Source organism: Diprion similis, chromosome 11, assembly GCF_021155765.1.
Source record: "Diprion similis isolate iyDipSimi1 chromosome 11, iyDipSimi1.1, whole genome shotgun sequence".
NCBI classification, from domain to species: domain Eukaryota; kingdom Metazoa; phylum Arthropoda; class Insecta; order Hymenoptera; family Diprionidae; genus Diprion; species Diprion similis.
In genome coordinates this window covers 4,506,493-4,525,329 of record NC_060115.1, presented here as the reverse complement: position 1 = coordinate 4,525,329, position 18,837 = coordinate 4,506,493, and the positions used below count along the sequence as shown (strand labels likewise).

The 18,837-nt window shown below is 38.3% G+C and overlaps 3 protein-coding genes across 9 annotated transcripts in view; 2 read left to right on the top strand and 1 right to left on the bottom strand.

Annotated features, from left to right (window-relative positions):
• Positions 1-16,166, bottom strand: part of LOC124412318 (40S ribosomal protein S2) — a 45,115-nt gene extending 28,949 nt beyond the window's left edge. The window contains exons 1-3 of the mRNA XM_046892090.1: positions 16,160-16,166; positions 13,382-13,387; positions 8,888-8,892 (exon numbers count right to left, since the gene is read on the bottom strand). The gene's annotated coding sequence lies outside the window, so the exon portion shown is untranslated. The remainder of the gene's footprint in view (positions 1-8,887; positions 8,893-13,381; positions 13,388-16,159) is intronic.
• LOC124412319 (post-GPI attachment to proteins factor 2-like) lies at positions 267-10,727 on the top strand. 3 transcript variants are annotated; one of them, XR_006929785.1, is made up of 6 exons: positions 267-507; positions 1,158-1,644; positions 1,854-2,121; positions 2,602-2,799; positions 2,921-3,174; positions 10,509-10,727. XR_006929785.1 is itself a non-coding variant. In XM_046892091.1 (5 exons), exons 2-5 carry the CDS (start codon positions 1,480-1,482, stop codon positions 3,052-3,054), a joined length of 765 nt encoding a protein of 254 aa, XP_046748047.1. In that variant the 5' UTR covers positions 267-507; positions 1,158-1,479; the 3' UTR covers positions 3,055-5,663. The 3 variants fall into 3 exon arrangements, 1 of the variants encoding a protein (XP_046748047.1); XR_006929786.1 differs by lacking the exon at positions 10,509-10,727 and adding an exon at positions 10,370-10,388; XM_046892091.1 differs by lacking the exon at positions 10,509-10,727 and having other exon boundaries at positions 2,921-5,663.
• The window catches only part of LOC124412315 (protein scalloped), a 114,018-nt gene continuing 110,690 nt past the window's right edge, over positions 15,510-18,837 (top strand). The window contains exons 1-2 of one of the 5 annotated variants that reach the window (XM_046892081.1): positions 15,510-15,928; positions 16,557-16,667. Coding sequence is in view for 2 of the 5 variants with exons in the window: in XM_046892082.1 (XP_046748038.1) it covers positions 17,337-17,361 (25 nt within the window). In the remaining 3 variants the exon portion in view is untranslated. Of the gene's footprint in view, positions 15,929-16,482; positions 16,668-17,296; positions 17,362-18,837 lie in introns of those variants that run through there. The other 4 variants (XM_046892080.1, XM_046892083.1, XM_046892084.1 and 1 more) reach the window with 4 other exon arrangements.

The following is an 18,837-nucleotide window of genomic DNA, read 5'->3' as shown; positions in this document are numbered from 1 at the left end:
AATTCCTATTCATAAGACAAAGTGCCGTCGCATTCGTGAATTATTATACAACAATATTGAATTACGCTGAATAGGTATATGCGATTCGTGATATCGTGGATCATAGAAGTATTGCCTCGTAATACGATTAAAGATAATAACAGTTTACTTGTACAACTATGTCGAAAATAATACACCTGTATAAAAACACGAAATTTCTTTAATATCTTGCAATGATTGCAACTGAATAAGGACACGGTGGAAATTAAACGGTAGGAAATGCGTTCGTGGACGCATCGGGTTCGTTTCGGCGTTTGAAATTGGCGCTACAAAGCAACCCCCGCGAATATATCGCAATCTCGCGGGGCGTGAGCGGCGGTTGGAGAGGGTCGAGGATGGAGAGGGTCAAAGGGAAAAGGCTGAGAGAATGAGGAAGGAATAAAAACGACCAAGGGAGAAGAAACACAGATGGCAACTCGATGGGGGTGGTAGTCGTAGCCGTGGTGAACGATAAGTTTCAGTCAGAAGGTAATTAACCCAGTTATTCTAAAAACATCACCTTCTCAAGTTCCGTTCGTAGGAAATAATTCACTGCCGACGAAACGAGGCGCGCGTATAAAATGCGAAGTGATTTTAATTCATGAACATCATCTCACGTACGGCATCGACTAAGTATTGCGGCGTCTTCGAATCATTCTTCCAACTCAAAAACTCTGCAGTATCTCAGCATTGCGCATTCCTGTGATCAACATAGTTCTTTACGTATATACCTATATATGTCTGCATTACTTCGGTTATGTATGGATGTATGATGCATGTATGCACAGATGCTGCCTCGTGAGCTAAATATTATACGTAGGCTCGGAAGAGCGTCGATGTATACTTGATAATCATATCCACAGAATAACAATGGTGTTAAATTTATTATTCACGTTACAATTACAATACGTAATATCTTCATCGCGAGTGAGTATATAAGATATGAACTCGGATTTGAATCCGTGACCTTTGACCCTACAGTTTCTATTCTTTGGATTTATATCCACTGGTTATATTAGAAGATAAATAAAAATAAAAAAAAAACAGTAAAATGTTCAGAGAATAGAAATTTTTAGAATAATCTATAATTCAGATTAAATTCGATTAAAAAATCATCTTTATATCAATTCTTCTTACAGGTAACATTCGGAGGGATGAAACTATCGTGCATGCACCTGTCAAGATTACTTTCGCCGACTATGATAAATAATAAATAATACTAGACGAAAATTGGCTGCAACAAAAATCGTGGACAGTTAGCGAGATTAATCAGAGTCAGTCATGTATTACTACGTTATTTACTTTACCAACAAATACTTTATCATTTAAAGAAGAGAACGGAGAATACTAACGCAAAAGTATATATCTTGGACGTTTTCATTGAAAACGCTTAGTTAAAATAGGAGAATACGTAGATACAAATTGAAATCATTAATAAATGTTTCGTAAGAAAACTTGATAATGGAGCTCAACAACGTTGGGAGCAGCAAAAGCTCCGTTTACTTGGCGGTACGATTCAGAAAATTATGCTTGGCTACCGTATCGCTACCTCTGATTGCTCTGCTGGTCTGTTTCATAACAGCATACATATTTCAGCAGGATGACATTCACGAAACGCATTGCAGAGTAAGTGGACTATTGTATACATATTTTCGTCACTGATTTGAAAAGAAACACGAACAGCTCAAATCGAGTGGCCTATGCACTATTGTACCTGCTGAAAAATGCATGAGTGATTTACAATATTTATCCAGTAATTGACGTTGTTACAGCAAAAATAGATCAGTTGACTGTGAGAATAATTGTTTACCGTTTTTTTGCTTTGGTTTTTATAGGTGTATAACATAATACCATCAATTTCGGCAATAACAGGTGTATCGCCTCAAAGATATTTATGGCGGATAAGCATCGCTCTGCACATAGGTCCCAGAATAGTTATCGCTAGCGTCTATCGTTCCTATTACCATAGAATTCTTAAGGCCGTCGACGATCTACCAAGAAAGATTTTGGGATTCAGGCTTCTGAATCTTTGCTACTGGCTAAACCTTGCTGAGGTAGCAGCTCTGTGCGGAGTTACTTACATTTCGAACAGAGAAAATTATCGTGAGTATATATATTAACAGTTATATCAACAAAAGTTTGAATATGTGAACCTTGGCTACACCGGATTTTAATATCCTTCCAAATCCATCAAAGTCTGACGCTATTCCTACCTATAATCATAACAAGTTTCATTTCTTTTCACTCGTGCTATGCTAGGTGTCGTGTGAGGTATATTTTATCATTCTTTATTTGGAAGATATTGATTGATGGATATGTATATTTAAACTCCGGCCTAGCATCAGCACAAACACCACAAAGGAAATCACATTTCGCTTTTATTTTTTCATGTGAGGGTGCGCCAGCTCAAACAAGATCAGAGCCTTGCCAAAACATACGAAAATATATTTATGAATTTTTATATATCTTCAACTTTGAACTCGTATTTGAATAACCATATTTATGTATATGCATATTTTACTTTCCATACTGAAATTGCATTCTATGCCATGAACATTTCAACTAATGTATTCAATGTTTTAGCCGTTCACGAGAAGATCTTCATAGTCTTCATGTTCAGCTCACTAGCGTACATGTTGGCAGCTGTTAGATTAGGGCGCCTTATAACTCCGAATGCACCAAGCCTCCAATACAAACAGGCTCTTTTCATAATCAGCATTCTTAGTACTGTGGGTCTTGTGATTTTCTTCCTGAAGCATCGCCTCTTGTGTCACGATATGGGTGCGTACAGTTTTTGCGAAGTTTTATTATGCGTGTTGAAATTTTTATTTTTATCCTTTTTTATGCTGTACTTATGCGTACAGAGTTGTGGATAATTCATTACACGTATAACGACTTGCAGCATTCAGCTGGTTTTCCCTGTGCGAGTACGTAATAGCATCGGCAAACATGGGATTTCACGTTACGGTCATCCTGGATTTCCCCAAAGAACATCTTGTCGTTGGACACGGCCTACCCCCTTTGAAGGTGGATTAACCCTTCAGGATTCCATAAGTCCATCGATATTGTCCCAAAGTGCCTACTGCTTCTACCTGTTAACGCTACGAGTCTGCCTTTGTTAAGTAACATCATGATCACGTGCGACCTTCTTCAAAGGTAAACAATGCACACGTTCCGATTATAGACTAGAATCCATCATAATCTCGCTATATATTGTTGTTAGAATGATCGATATACATTGTATAAAATGCTCTATCTTTAAATGTCTGCATATTAATGAAATTTTAAACATTTGGATATAACGATGAGGATTGTAGTTGATATTATTCTAGTTTAATTCATATAGGTATACGAGTGTGCTCCGTTGTTACTTAACCAATTTTCATTTCTCTTAGTGCAAGATACACTGCTATACACTTTTCTTTTATCTACGTATTTCCGTTTTGTTTGTGATCTTGATAGTTGGACGTTTATATACCTACTTAGTCACAAACTTTAGATTCATTGAATCTGACAACTTGAAAGTGAAAAGCAAAATGTTTCCTTTCGCGTCATTAGAGAAGTAAACCAACTGTATTAATTGCCATTCGCCGTTTCTGTGGCAAGACAGAATAACAAGTTATAGACTCATAGCGATCACAGCAGCCACTTAACTTGCGTACATAAACTATGTTGCCAATAAAAGAGTAAATAAAGTTTGAAAAGTACTATGAATGATAATATTGCAATTAACAATACAATTTATTTGACTAAATTAGAATCTAGCGCTTCCAAAGAGTGGCGATGAGCAATGGGCACTTGGCTGGGCATTTGAAAATACATAAGTATAATGGCCTTCCGTTACTTAAACACTACAAAAATAATATACCAATAAATAGTATAAATAATAACAAATTAATAATGTTAGAACAAAACAGTGAAATGAAATGAAAAAAAAATGCATCTAGCATTCAAGAAGGAAAACGTATCACGAATACTATACTTACTCCATTCAATTCGTGCAAACAATGAGTTTCTGAAAAGTATTATCGATATAAACGACAGATCATTACTTGTTGGAGTTAGGATATTATTTATTAATTTATTATTGTAGATAATTGTAGTGAACTGCCCAATAATTTTGAACAATTTTTGCAAGTGTGTTGCGTGCTAGTCAATTTACTAATAATATTCTAGTCAGGGTGTTAATTTTTATTCCTTCGGAACAAAACATCCACTAAAACTTCAAGTAACATTCAAAATGCATCTTGCACCGTTTTTAGTATTACTTATTTACTCATTTCATTTCTTGATGATTCTATACTTATAACGGATTCAGTATTGTAGCAATAATTGGCATAAAGTAAAATTGGACACAGCTTGTTCGTCAAAACGTTACATTATCATGAAATTAGATATTAAGTAACCAATTCGTCACATTTAACCCAATATTCGTACGACCAAGACCAAAATATAACGTCCAAAAATATTCTATTTCATCAACGATATGAACTGTTGATAAGAAATAAAGAATACGGAATTGTATTCTTTCTGTTTATCAAAGCTACAAAAAATTTATATGTTTTTTCTCCCTATTGGGAAAGATAATTCATTATGCACCTAATTTACAATTATGCCAATAAAATTTGTAGTAAGGATTTATCATTGTCTACCGTAAACTTATTCGCCTTGTTGTTATACGTCGTTTCTTAATTACTTTTACAAAACTGTCAATAGTTTCTTTCATCTACTCAGTGATGATGACATTAAGTATCGAATACCGTTATTCCAATAAACTTTGGGAGATGATATATACGATTGTTCACAATCGGGGAATTGTAGTTCTGATTGCAATTTGAATATTAAAGGTAGACCGATTTTGAACAGTTTCGGAGCTACGGATCTTCGCAGCGCAGTTAATCCTTAAGTTCTGCTAATTCATATATTGTAACAATTTAAGCAGGAATGTTTCTTCTAGAAGTTAGTTTACATGATATTTCTAGTCCAAACGTAACTGTATACGTATAAAGCACCGGCAATTTGACCCTTTAGCCAAAGAAACAGAGAAAAGTTTTCTAGCATCTGTAGGTAGGTATGTACGTTGACGTTATACCTATGCCTAAGTTATACTGATATACATACATAAATTTTGAAAGCGTAAAATTGCAAGTATCTAGTTGCAGCCGTATTCTGCAGAGCCTGCCTTTGCTCGTATTTGGTATTCATAAGTGCGTATCTAGTTGCTAAAGGGTTTACGATACATCCGTTTTGCACATTTTTACTAAGGAGTGTTATACGATAGCATGTTTTTATATAACGTGGTTTTCTTCTTCACTCACCTGACCTCAGAGTAGAGACATTTGTATGTAGCCGTGTATGTATACGTATACATATTATAAACATACATATAGTAGGGTGTTACAAAAAAAGAAAAAGAAAACGGAACTCGATTCATCTAAGATCAAACTGTCAATGGCTAGGCCTCAGCAAAGAATCCCAATACGATAAATGGCATCTCTATCAAGAAATCATTCTGAAAACATACCGATTTTCATTTTTATAACACCTTAGGTATAAGAATTTTGGTTTGACGGTATACGTCGGCTTTAGTTAATTAGCACTGTTGTATGTATAGCCTGAACTAGAAGTAGTTCAATTAGGGAAAAGAAGCTGCTTACTTCACTTCTCGACTTCTTTGGGAGGATAAAGTACGCGCTATAATCATAGATTGGATTGAATGAGTATTCAATTTCAATAAGAATTAGTAACTAACGAACCTAGTTAAAGTAAAAAACAAAATAAATAAATAATAATTTGGATATCATTTCCATTCTGTAACTACGTACTTACATAGATGAGGTGAGAATAAGTTTATATGTAATAATTAGGTTCCAGCTTATAATATTGTCCTGATAAAGGAGAATTGAAAAGAAAAAAATGCACAATTAAAATCTCTACTTACCAATTTTCTAATGCAATAATGAATCCTCTATTACATATGCATAATACGTAGTCAAAGGATCATGTGATGGTAACGCTCTTATGATATCATGTCAATTAATATTATTAACATACATCTTGATTGTTTGATCATCACGTCAAGTGATCACATGCTAAAAATATTATACAATTGTCTCTCTACTCTTTATACACGTCTGCATTATAAAAAAAAAAAACTACGAAAAAATCTTATAAGATTGAAAATCATTCGAATCAAATCGAGTAACTACAGCACAGACGTGTTGTGATTTTTGTTTTATTTCCACATATTTCAAAAATGTTGACATTTTTTCTATCTTATTTTTGTTTTCTCCTTCCCAAGAAATCTTTTACGAATATTGTGATCTCAGATCGGTATTACCCAATTTGATTGTAAATTCTGTCTCAGTCAGACTGGATAGTTATACTCTACCGGGATTTTATTGATAAAAAAAGTGCATATCATATAATTAATAATTAGAGAAAGTATATTCAGTGCACGTTGTAGAATTGTTGAAAATTATTAATTGAAATGAAAAATAGAAATAAAAATGAGAATAAAATGAAATAAAATTTAAAAAAATGAAAAAATAAAGCAAAATGCACTATTACACTATTCATAGGTACTGCGTATAATGTATTTCAATTTTCGAAAGCCTTTATCCAGTGGGTCATTTTCTTTCCTCTCATAAATGGTAAGAATTACATTATGTTCTTGCACATTCTAATTCTTTATTTATATTCATTACCATATTTCATTTTTCCCTTACTCTGTATACTGATGTAATTATATCGTGAAATCATTTCATATTCAATTATTATATTTACCTTTACGTAATTATTGTTTCCACAAGAGAAACGCAGGAAATTAGTTTCGAACGAAAGTAAACTCGTTATGTTATGTATATGGGGCACATACTGCTACTCACTATACTTTTTGCATTTGTTCATGTAATATAATGCAAGAAAAATTTCATTTAATTGGCACATCTGATGTAATTCATACATTAGCAGAAATACGAGACTCTGGTTATTCGTATACGTACACCCGTTTAAATCGTCAAAAAATATCGCGCGAAAATTTATCGACGAACCTATGAAGAAAAAAGATTTTATTTATTCTTGGAGAAGCTTGTAACATGTACGCTAAGAACCCGGAAACATCGCTTGACTCTCATTCCACGTAACATGTATCATGTACATATTAACTAATGTGTACTGTTCTCGGAATGCTATCACAAGTTCTTAATACCTGACGTGATTTTTAGTTTTGTCACGAACCATTTCGGACTCTACCAGTTTCTTGATTTCCTAATTTGACAATATTACACACTATTGTTATTATCATCGTCATCGTCACCATAGCTGTTAGACTCATTGTTGTTGCTATTTTTAACATCGGGGAATACTTGTTACGTAATCACGGGAAATAACTATGGATTAAAATTATTCATTAAGTTTGCAAAGACACACTTTTGAAATTTTTATAGTGTAGAATGTAACAGAGAATTTAACTTTAGATACTTACTTAGAAAAATCCAACTTTCCGAATTGTTCTTCTTTGACATATGTTTCATGTGAAGTTAAAACGGATGAGTAAATTTACAGAACCAATCAAACGGTCGGGAAAAAAAGTTTCATTTCGATACATGATGTATAAACGAGCGTTTGCTGAAGAGAACTGCAAAGAGAAGAAACTAAAGTCACGTCAATGAAACGCTAATCATTACACAAAAGCGAATAATACATATCTGTCGTGAGACTCGTTTTTTAATTTATGAAATGAGTGAAAATGTTTCCAAAAATTAATTCCGGTTGATTAATTGTTGATTAATTGTGTGAAATCTGGTCTCAAAACTCAACAAACAAATGAAATCGTTGCTATAATGTTGTAAACATAAATTTTGCGCACCTGTGTTAGATCGATCGATTTTACCTGGGGAAATTATTCGATTTGCTAATCAACCGTTGTAAACAATGATATTCGCGAACATATCCCAATCTAAAGAAATGATTTTTATTATTAATTTAAAAACTCAGGATCCATTGTAAAAGATGTTGCGTTAATCATTGCATTAATTCACATAGATAAATGACGTTATGTAAGCTGCATATAATTAGTAAAATACTCTTGTCTGAGCCATTTGAACGCGTCCATTTTCTGAATATGCACACATAATACATCTTATATTAACAATAAGAAGATAAAAAACAGTTCTATGATAACACACTGATAATATTTTATCGCATCAATTTTTTAAAACTAAATAATGATTTTACAAGTGATAATTTCAACGCATAAAAACTATTTTTTATACATCTACTGGAATGAAAAAAAATTAATCATCCCGCAGCGTTTTCCCGCATATATTTGTGTATTCGATTTTCAGTTTTATACATTGTGCGGTTTAATCTCGAACATCTCGTTCACGCTTTACGCTACGTGTAATTTTATCAATTAATACCATCACAGCTGATTAATTAAAGAAACTGCAATAATTATTTTTCTAAGCGGTACAAAACTATTTTTGAACGTAATGCGTGTAACTTAAAATTTTTTCTTCAAACTATTAATAAATAAATTGAAAGAATAAAAATAACACTTGGTGAAAAAATTTAGCAGGTGTATATGATTTAATAAAAATTACTTTCGCCCGAAGCGTGTTGCATGCATAATTATAAGAATAGAGTTACGATTTTTTTCCTTCTCTTTCTCTCTGCTCTCTCTTTGGAATATAACATTAAGACCGAGACAGTAAGAACGATGAATTGTAATATAATGTAAATTCTTTGTAACTCATCGAATAGTATCTTATACCTATAATACCATTAAATTAACTAATACAATGGTGATTGTAAAGGGCCAATGATGGAAATTATAAAACTCGTGAAAATTTTATCCGATAATGACTTTCGCTTGTATATCACTCGATGAAACGATATGGTTTAATAATATCCCGAAGCTGCAGACATTGCGATGTCACAACACCTATATACTAATTATAAACATAAATTGCAAACATTGCTCTTTCAATTCTCCGATCTCCGTCTTAATCTACCGACAATCATCCTTAAACATACTTACTAATACTTATATTTTCAACTTCGCATCAACTTCAATTCATTCTAAAGCTAGTCGGCTAAATTTACGACACGTTCTCAACAACGCTCTTATAAAATTCAACCGTATGTAAACCCTTTCACTTTCGTTAACCTCGATTGTATTTATACCACCGTTGCGTGCACATACATAGCTATAGTTGTGCGATATTATGAGCAAATATATGTATATATTTATATACGTTGAGAAGTTCAACTCACGACCACAAATCAAAGCGTGGACCATTAATATACCTTTATACGTATAGAAAATCCTAAGGGAAATATGAAGATTGTGTTTCAAGCCGAGTTAAAAAATAAAATTAATTACATTCATCCCTTGCACCTCTAAATATCGCATGCAAATTGAAAAGGACACGTTTAACGGGTTGAGATTTTAAGATAATTGAATGTTCATCGGTACATCGACACGCTTTTTACGACGTGGAAAATGCACGACTAAGCGGAATTGATGTAAATATTACTTGGGTGTTACCCGCGTCATCGTTAACTTGGAACCGACTCTTTTGCGAAGTTGGAGTCCGGATGAGAAAGCCGAAGAGACCGTTGGGGATTGGCCACTTTTTAAAGATCCTTTCTTGGCAGCGAACGCTTGTTCCGATGATTCTGTAAAATGTTTATTTTTTTTTTATTTTCATACTTCGTTAACACTCTTTTATGCCGAATTCGATTATTTACTACGCACATACGACGCAGCAAATTCTACCTTCGTTTTCGTTTTATCGCTAAATCAACATTTCCGCGATATAGGATTGAATATATAGTGGGATTTATTACGATGTGTATCGTACTTGTTTGCTTCTTTGCCGATCGCCTACCGATGCTTGGTGTATTTCGCAATTGAAATTGATCTGTAAGCGAAAGAATAAGTTGAAACCATTTGTCGGTTTGTATGTACAAGTATACGAGAGGCTGCGGATTGCTAGATCTTGAATTACACGGTATGATATCGTGCACACGTACGGTGCATAAGAGGCAACGAGCATAGCGAAAAGTAAAAAATTAAACGAATACACCATTCAAATTTCAACGCTCGGTATTGCGCATTGATTATAAATTCAAAACCCCTCGGGCACTCAAGCACTATAGTGGTTGCACAAAACGGGCGGTAAAAACATTCAAATTTAAACATTACTCTAAATCCATTTCTCGCGAGGTAATCCGAGTAGGTACCTGGTATAAGGTGAAGTAATAGAGCGAGTCGTAATTTGTCGATTTACGATTTAAATTTTCATTTAAAAGAGAAAATAAAATTCTTTCAATAATAAGCAAGAGGCAGAGCAACGGTTCCCACCAGAAATCGAATCCTCTTGATCGTCAAGCCGTGTTTTTGTTCGCCTGAAGTAATTGACCTGTTCGTCAAAGTGACTCTCGACCCTCTCCTCGTTTCCTTGAAATTTCTTATCTTCAAGCCCTGCAGCGACGATGATCGCCGTGGCCTCTGAAAGCTCGACGCACTTGGCGCAATGCCACACTAACCGCGGGTCATAAATGTCAAGGTCAAGGACTGGTGGCTGATGGCAAAGAGGATGGTAGACATCCTGGCATTCTTGGCACTCCAGGAGAATCAAAGGACCCAGTCTCGCCCCGTTGCAGATCTTTAAACGAATCACAAACCTGTCACCGAATCGATCATGATCAACCGTCACTCTTCAATCACAATTTCAAAACGCTTCCCAGCCCATAATCGTTGAAAAACTTAACTGTTTTCAAAATTTTAACACACCAACCAATGCATTTCACAGATCTTTGGTTCGTCAAAAAACCCAAAAACAAACAGGAAAACCTTATGAAGAACGGTAACCTTGCAGAGAGCACCGTCACTGGCACTGGAGCCTTCGTCAGGTATCGAAATCGTCGGTATGTCCATCTTGTCGACGGCGACGAGAACGTTCGTCATGTCAGGGCCAACCTTTGCCATTACCACTTCCATACTGGGGCTGGAAACGGACGTTTTAACGTTCGTCCGAAAGGCACGACCCTTCCCGTTCAATCCGTCAACGTTCATCTCCTGTTCTTTCGTATTCCTACACCTCTCTTCCGAAAACAGAGATAACGAATCCCGCCGCATCCTGGCTGCCAGGGTCCTGTCCAAACCGTGTTTTTTCACGATCGAGGCGTCCAGCATCTGGCGCAATTTGTCCGCCGAATCCTCATCCGTCGAATGGAGGAGAGCAAGCGCGGTGAAGAAGTCTTCCTCAGCTTCCGCCGCGTTCTCCAGGTCAAAGTACATTACCTGTGGTTATATTTTTTTTTAGAATTTTCCTTGCAGAAGTAAGATAAATTCACAAGCTCTCATTCACTTATTTACATCATATACCGGGTAATACGTTCAATTTCCGCAATACGTTTAATATACCTATACGTATATAATCTTGTTATGTATGAAATACAGTCGGACATGACACCGCGGTCAGCGCGACCATGCAATGCATCAGGTTTGTTATTTTTATCCATTGCGGTTGTCGCAGACCAGCGGTTAGAATTGCTTATCGTTAATTTTTACCCACCGTCGACGCGCCGTTTCATTGAAAAATGCAATGTGCAAGAACCTGTATAGTCGTTTCTATCCTCCTCGGCGATTGCACGGTTTAACTTCCTCACAGCGGTCCGATAAGACTGCAGTCCTGACACTTCCTTGACGATTAGCAAAAGCAAACGTTCCTGGACCAGAAACAGAATTCTATCAAAAAACTGATGGACTGGGTACTCTGGCTGGACACTCGAATCTACACGACGTGCCGAAATACGTTACTCCATTGTCTGATTCAACTTTTTGTTTGTTTATATTACATCCCTTCAGCCTGCTCGGCACTTTGTCGAGCCACGGAATCGCTATTATACGAAAACTAGGATTGCTCAGAACATCGGTAGCAATCGATGTGGGAAAAATTAACGCGAGTGGCTTATTATATCGCGTGCTTTTCATCGGCTCTGTCACTTACGCCGAGGATATTTGGATGTCCATAAAGCTCTGCGTCAAGGTTACAACCGACAAACTTGACGAATATGTATATAGGTGCCACCCGTAAGATTCGAATTTCGAAATACAGAGTCTGCTTTTTGTTCGGAGGGTCGTAGACTCCGTGGGTTCAGGGGTCGGTGGAGGTTAGTAAGTGTATTACCCAGCAGCTTGCGTCGTCGCGCCGTGGATATAATATCCAAATAATAATATCTCAAGCAATCCTGGCATACCTTGCCGGCAAGGAATTCGATGAAAATGTGTCGCGATCCTGGGAATTTCAGGTGAGGTCCTTCTCGACCTCGCGTCCTCCGATGCTTCGGGCCGTCTGCTTATATCTATATTGAATTTGAATATCCCTCAGCATCCCCCTCCCCCTCCCCCTCCTCCTTCTTCTCCTCCTCCTCTTCGGAGCTTGCAGGCGTGATATTTTAATATCTAGGACGTGAGTAAATCTCTGCGCGTGAATGGGGAGATGCCTGTAATGCCTCTTGCGATATTTCTCCAGTTTATATACATACGTCTATGGAATGTTTGACAAGTTTATCTCAACACGTATTGTACTACAGATATGAAAATATGGGTATAATCTGTACGCCCAGGATCAGTAATCAAAATGTATGTGAATAAAATGATGGAGAATCCCTTATCACTCTCATCGGTCAACTACTTTCCACTTATAATTAAGAAAAAAATCGTCGACGGAAGCATTGCATACATGCACACGTTACACGGTCCATTTAACTGAGGATTTTGCGGGATTGATGGCGCGAATTTTGGGGGCAAACTTCCTTGCAAATTCGGAGTCAAGAGGTTTGTTGACGTGCCCGATGAGCTGCGGCAAATGCAATATCCAGATTCGTATGCGCCGACCATTGCCATACCCATAAGCCCCCATTGTCGACGTGTCACGGATTCGCCATCACCAGTCAGCGTTCACGAATTGCCCTACATGCGTTGGGGGTCGGTTGAATGGGGTTACTTTTCCCTATGGGGCACCGCGTTTCTATACCGTGTATAATGCGGCTCAGAGAATTATTTTTTTTTATAATAGGATCACCATGGATTCCGTTTTCATTTTGCCTTGTCCGGCTATAGGTCGGTTGGATTTTATTAATTGCAGAGATCCGTTGCTTGCGTAATCAGTCAAGACTTGCATTCCAGATTGATCTCATTTTCTTAATGTGTATAAACCGCGTAGTTACCGCGAGTCTAAATACTGCTTGAATTTACTCGCGACGTTTTTTAATACTTCATGAGTATGAATTTTCGTATTTATTTGAGTTATAACTCTACGCTCCAGTGAAAACCGCAAACCTTGACAGATCTCTTAACTGTAATACTTTCGGAAGTTAAATTCTTGTTGTACACCGAAATTTGCAATCAATTTTAGACGATGACAATTGCGTGCTAATGAGCGCCGAACGGCGCGGTGTAATCGGCAAAGATTTCTTTATTTCGCAATTCGTTGAACGAAACTGCTGCGATTTGGCGTAATGATGCCTTTCGAAATCACCGCAAAGTGTCGATAAAAATAAAACTGAATTCTCTCTTTCTCCCCGATATTGAATAATTATTTTTATCAGATTTTTAGGGTGATATTAATACATAAATTTTTGATAACTCGATTTCACGTTGCAAGTTTATTGAGTTTTACATCGAGTCAAACACGGACGTGCTCAATCATCGCAACGCCTTTGTCAATTTGTCATAAAAGGAAGAATAAACATCAGCGATGCACTTTGAAACATAGCAACGTGCTGCAGCGGTGCGAGTTAAAAATGCGATACGAATTGCAGCAGGTGGTTTCACGGTAAAACGGTCCTTTGTTCTACAACTGCAACGATAGAAAAAAGAAGTACCCGGAAATTCGGTCAGCCTTTCAATTGTTAGCTGGGTGACATTGTGCACATTTAATTAAAATGTGTCGAAGCCAATATTCCCGGACTCCGTAGCCGATGGTGCAGTCTTCGGATGTAACAGGCAACTCGACGTCGTCAGCGAATACATGAACGTACAATTATGCAGACAGAGATACACGGTTGGTACACCTGCATGCATCGTAATGGGCAATGTGCAATTTAGCAGTTTTCGTCTCGCATTCGTCGCAGGTGTCCCAGGAGGTGAATAAGTCTCGGGTGTCGATGAACCTGAAAATTCTCAGTACCAACTCGCTGAAGCGAATATTTCTGCACGTTAGTCGTTCAGTCGGCAATAAACTCGATGATCCCGGCTCGTCGAGCACCGAGTCTGCGTGCCAATTTAAAAAGTTAGCAAAAATAAGGGCACGACATTACGCCTACACGTAAACTTTTTACTCCCGGTCTGCATCCGGCCGGAAACGAAACACCTTCCACGGGAGTATCCCTTTTCTATCTTTCCTCGAACAATATCTCGCTCCGGTTGATTCGATTTGAATTTTTTGCACCGCACCGACGATCAGGGCAGTCTCAGGACGAGTAGAACTCCACGGATCGGACAAAGTTTACGCGGAGGTAAACCGAGGACGGTAATATTTACACATGTTTACTGTAAACAAGGGGATCGTTTGACGATCAATCGAACCCAGAGAGCCGATTGGCCCGGGAGGGGGGGGGGGGGGGGGGGGTTGGTAGCGCAAATACGAACGACAAACACGACGACTTACGGATTACAGACATGGCGAATTAGTAGTTTCACATTGTCCGCGGAATAAGCAACGATCAAGGAAAACATCCGAGGCGTTTGCTAGCTCGCCGCTTTTTTTCATTACGTGATGCGTTACGATACATCCAAAGAACGTAAGACGTGCATTTTACCGTGATAATTTTACGCTGATCGAGGGTCGGAAACCACCCTTAAAGTTTACCCCGGAAACGCGATTTCTTACGATTTTTCGATAAAGACGTCGAGTCCCTAAAGGTAGACGAATCCAACCGTATGATATTTGCTGTCGACAGACGATAATAGACGCGTGGTGTTTCTACTCGCGAGGGTTGCATCCCTTATTTTTGGGGCAGGTGTTTCTTTCACCCCTTGTTCAATGGTTCTTCGTTTTCTCCACAACGCGTGACTGAAGGAAGAAAATCAGTAAGGCACACCTCTGACATGAGGGCACTTTCCGTGTAAGAAGCGCATCCGGCGTCGCGGTGATGAGTCGAGGAGTATCTTGCCGGAGGGGGGAGGGGAGGAGCAGGAACTCCGTCGAAAAGCAAGTGCATTAACACCAGTGCAGTTTATGTCAGTAGTGGTGGTGGTGGTGGTGGTGGTTGTTGCCGGTGCGGTCGCGTTGCGCGCGTAAAAACTCTGTATGCATGCGTGTGCGTAGAGAGCGGCAGCTACGTACGTACGTTACGTTATATCGGAGGGATAATTTCGGCGAAGGCAGAGGCGTAGAGGTGCATATGAAATATTAAAAATCGCGGGGTTTCGTCGATCGTTGACGAAACATCGGGCCGGTGAAGAATAAGAAGAAGAAGAAGAGCGGGAATAACGAGGAGAGTAGGGAGAAAAGGCGCGTAGGGTTGTTTGAAAGATGTAAAATCTTTTTGTCGGAAAATCAACAAGTGCCTTGTTTGAATCGGACGCGAGGCCGCCCGCCCCTCGTAAGGTGCGTGCTTTCTCGGCTGAGCGGCTTCGGGAAAGTTCGGTTAAACTCGGGCTGCGCGCGGCGGCGGGAGGAAAGCTCGGCGCCGATCGGTTTCTGGTTTCTCCCACGAGCGCTTGGTGTCAGCGTATGCGCAGAGCGGCTGCGCACTAGGCGTGTGCGTTGTCTGGATTCTTTGTGCCATTCTTGGCATACCAAAAACAGAGTAACTCTTCATATTTACGGACGAAATACCGTCCTAATTTCGTGAAAACTGCCCGCGGCGAGCGTCATCCGGCCCCCTGGTAAGTACCCTTTGACCTAGAACCTATAACCGAGCTGTTATAACGTTTATTTCAGTAAAAATCACCGCCAGAATGCCAGTAATGTGATCACGATTCCTCCAATACTTTACATACTTGTCATGTTTGCCACCACCGACTTCCGGCGACTCTGACTGGCTTACGGTTTAGCCCGTCGTCGTGCCTCCGAGAGAGAGAGTGTGTTGTGACCCGCTGCGAACCGTGAGAGCTAACGAACAGCACACGAAACCTGCCTTTAATCGTTGATCGAACAACAACAAATACCGCGTCGGCTGCCGATCTTCGTTATCGACTCGGTTGCAACAAATGACTATCGGCGACGAATAATAACGAGGATAAAACAGTTGAAAGATAAATAAAACTACGATTAAAAAACCATATCTGTTTAGAACAACAACAATAACAACAACATTAACAACGACGACGACGACGACAAGAAAATTCGATAGAATTTTTTAATACAATCTAAATACGTTATTTCGCCTACTTTTCAATACTCTGCATAAAATCTTGTAGTATATACATGTATAATTATGTATAGACATCATGTTAAAAAAAATCCGATGAAAATTTAAAACGTGAATTGTGATGGTGAATTATTGATCCGCAGTGTTGTCACCGAGAATTACGGCGTGTGTTTTCAAATACTGTGCACGGCCAGCTGCGACGGATTACCCGCGGGAAAACAGTGCGAATATCATGTCCCTCTGCTACCTGAGAGGCAAGTGCATACAATATTGAAATTAAAGTTTTACTTCCGTTTACGCAGAGGGTTCGTTTCCCTCGTTAGCCTCTATTTTTTATTCATCAATTACACGCTGAAACACCCGCAACGACGGAAACAAAACATCAACATCATACCTTGACATGTGAAAATCTGACGAGCTCCTGCTGTTGATAATAATGTTATTACTGCTGTTGTTTGTGCACGCGGGAAAAGAACGCCAGTGATTTTTCGTTGATTGTTTATTTATTTATTTTCGTTTTTTTTTTTTATAACTTTTCAATTCCGTTCACCGTCTTCAAATGTGTTCACTTGTTTATCCGTTCCGTCGGTTGCTTTCGTTTAGACGATTACTGCGACTTATAGTGACGTTGTGAGAGTGTTGTTACAGTAGTAATTTTCACGTATGTGAAATTCGCCTCCGTGTGTAAATTATAACAATAATTATAATATTAATAATACATTTTCGATTATGTTCGCACGCGTTATACATTTGCGGTAAATAATTGTAACGAAAAAACCTATAAGGGAGTATTTATTGCCGTTAGTGTACACTCAAGGAATTTATTGTTGCTCTTCTTCTTCTTTTTGTTCTTCTTCTTCTTCTTCTTCTTCTTCATCATCATCATCATCATCGTCATCTTCTTCTTCCACTCGACCCGTTGGATGGATGCTGTGCATTATTTTTGGAGTGAGTTAATGATACTTTTTTCTTTCCACCTTCGTTTAACAGGATATATAATACGCAAAATTGTGTGTTCTCATCGCTTTTGGAACGCGGTGAGAGATGACAAATAGACTTGAGGAAAATACACGCGTTATAAGGTTATTCGACAATTGTAAAAACGAAAATAATCAAGCTCGACGAATTACTTGTCGACGGAAATATGTACAGTGAAGGGAACCGACGGAACGTTTTGTCGCGATGCAGGTGCCGATATTCGAATATTTGAAACAGGAAAAGCGGATTTCGAAACGTCACTTCTCGGTTGTGGACAGAATACAGGGATCAGATTTTTCCTCGAATTTTAATCGTTTGTCAAAATGACGTTTGAGGATAGAATAGATCCGTCGCGATTAGCTAACGAGATATCTATACGTTTTAGATTAGCCGTGAGGCAGAGGGAAAAACGAACGAAACGATAAATTTGCGATTCCGTGTAGCAGCGACAGCGAGATAAGATGAAGAAAAGTCGTTTAAACTAGTGAGAAAGATATAGAGAGATAGAGAGAAAGAGGGAGGGAGGACGGGGGTGAAATTGACAAAAGGTTCGTTAACGGAATCGCAAGTTTTTATTCATCGTCGCTCATTTATGAACGTGACATTTTATTTCTCGTTTCTAAATTTACGCGCACTTTTAGTTTCTATTTTCTGGCCAATTTCCAGCGTCAATTTTACGTAACTTTTGTGTAAGTATATGAGAAAACTCTACCGCCTTTCTATCACCGTGTGCGTATAAAATACACTCGCTAACTTTAATTTCTAAATAATGACATGTACACTGATTATCCGAGGGAATAATCTTGACGCGATGCCATGCCGAGCCTTCTATAAACCGGTCCTAATCCAACATGACGCTTGGCGTCGCGACGCCGGCCGTCGGCAGGCAACCAAGCCGAGGATATCGGCATTGTAAACGGCAACGAGATTCGTCTCGAGAGCTTCTCATCGTCGGCGGATGTAATTTGTACAGTCCAGGGTGTCCAGCTGTCGGGAAAATCTGGAAAACCGGAAATTGTTACGGAATTTTTAGGCGTTTGAAAAAAACCGGGAAATGTCAGAGAATCCGGGGACGTGTCCTGGAATTATTATTATTATTATTTTTTTTTTTCACTATCTTCCTCACGAGTCTACGATTCTTTTACAATGTTGAAAATTTTATTCTCCGTTAAGCAGCGTTGTTCAGCGGTTGACGCGAAAATCGTATTAATAACAATGAATATGATTTTTGGAGAAGTTTTGAGAATTGATAATTGATGTTGAGCACCGTGTAAAACTTCTGAAAAATATAAACGAGTGCTCAAACAGCTAATACTCTTAGATTGATGTTTCTACCTTCACGTTGAGAAAGAATGGCTGTCTTGAGCTACCGTTAGTTTCTTAAAATCGGGGTGATTATTGAAATTTTCGATAATCGGGCTTGAACAAAGATAAACTGTCAAAAAG

Bases quoted from the DNA above. Each gene is read 5' to 3' on its own strand.
- LOC124412319 (XM_046892091.1), top strand. From the start codon at position 1,480: ATGGAGCTCAACAACGTTGGGAGCAGCAAAAGCTCCGTTTACTTGGCG. The intron at 1,645-1,853 runs GTAAGTGGACTA...TGGTTTTTATAG, and splicing joins TTCACGAAACGCATTGCAGA to GTGTATAACATAATACCATC. The intron at 2,800-2,920 runs GTGCGTACAGTT...AACGACTTGCAG, and splicing joins CCTCTTGTGTCACGATATGG to CATTCAGCTGGTTTTCCCTG.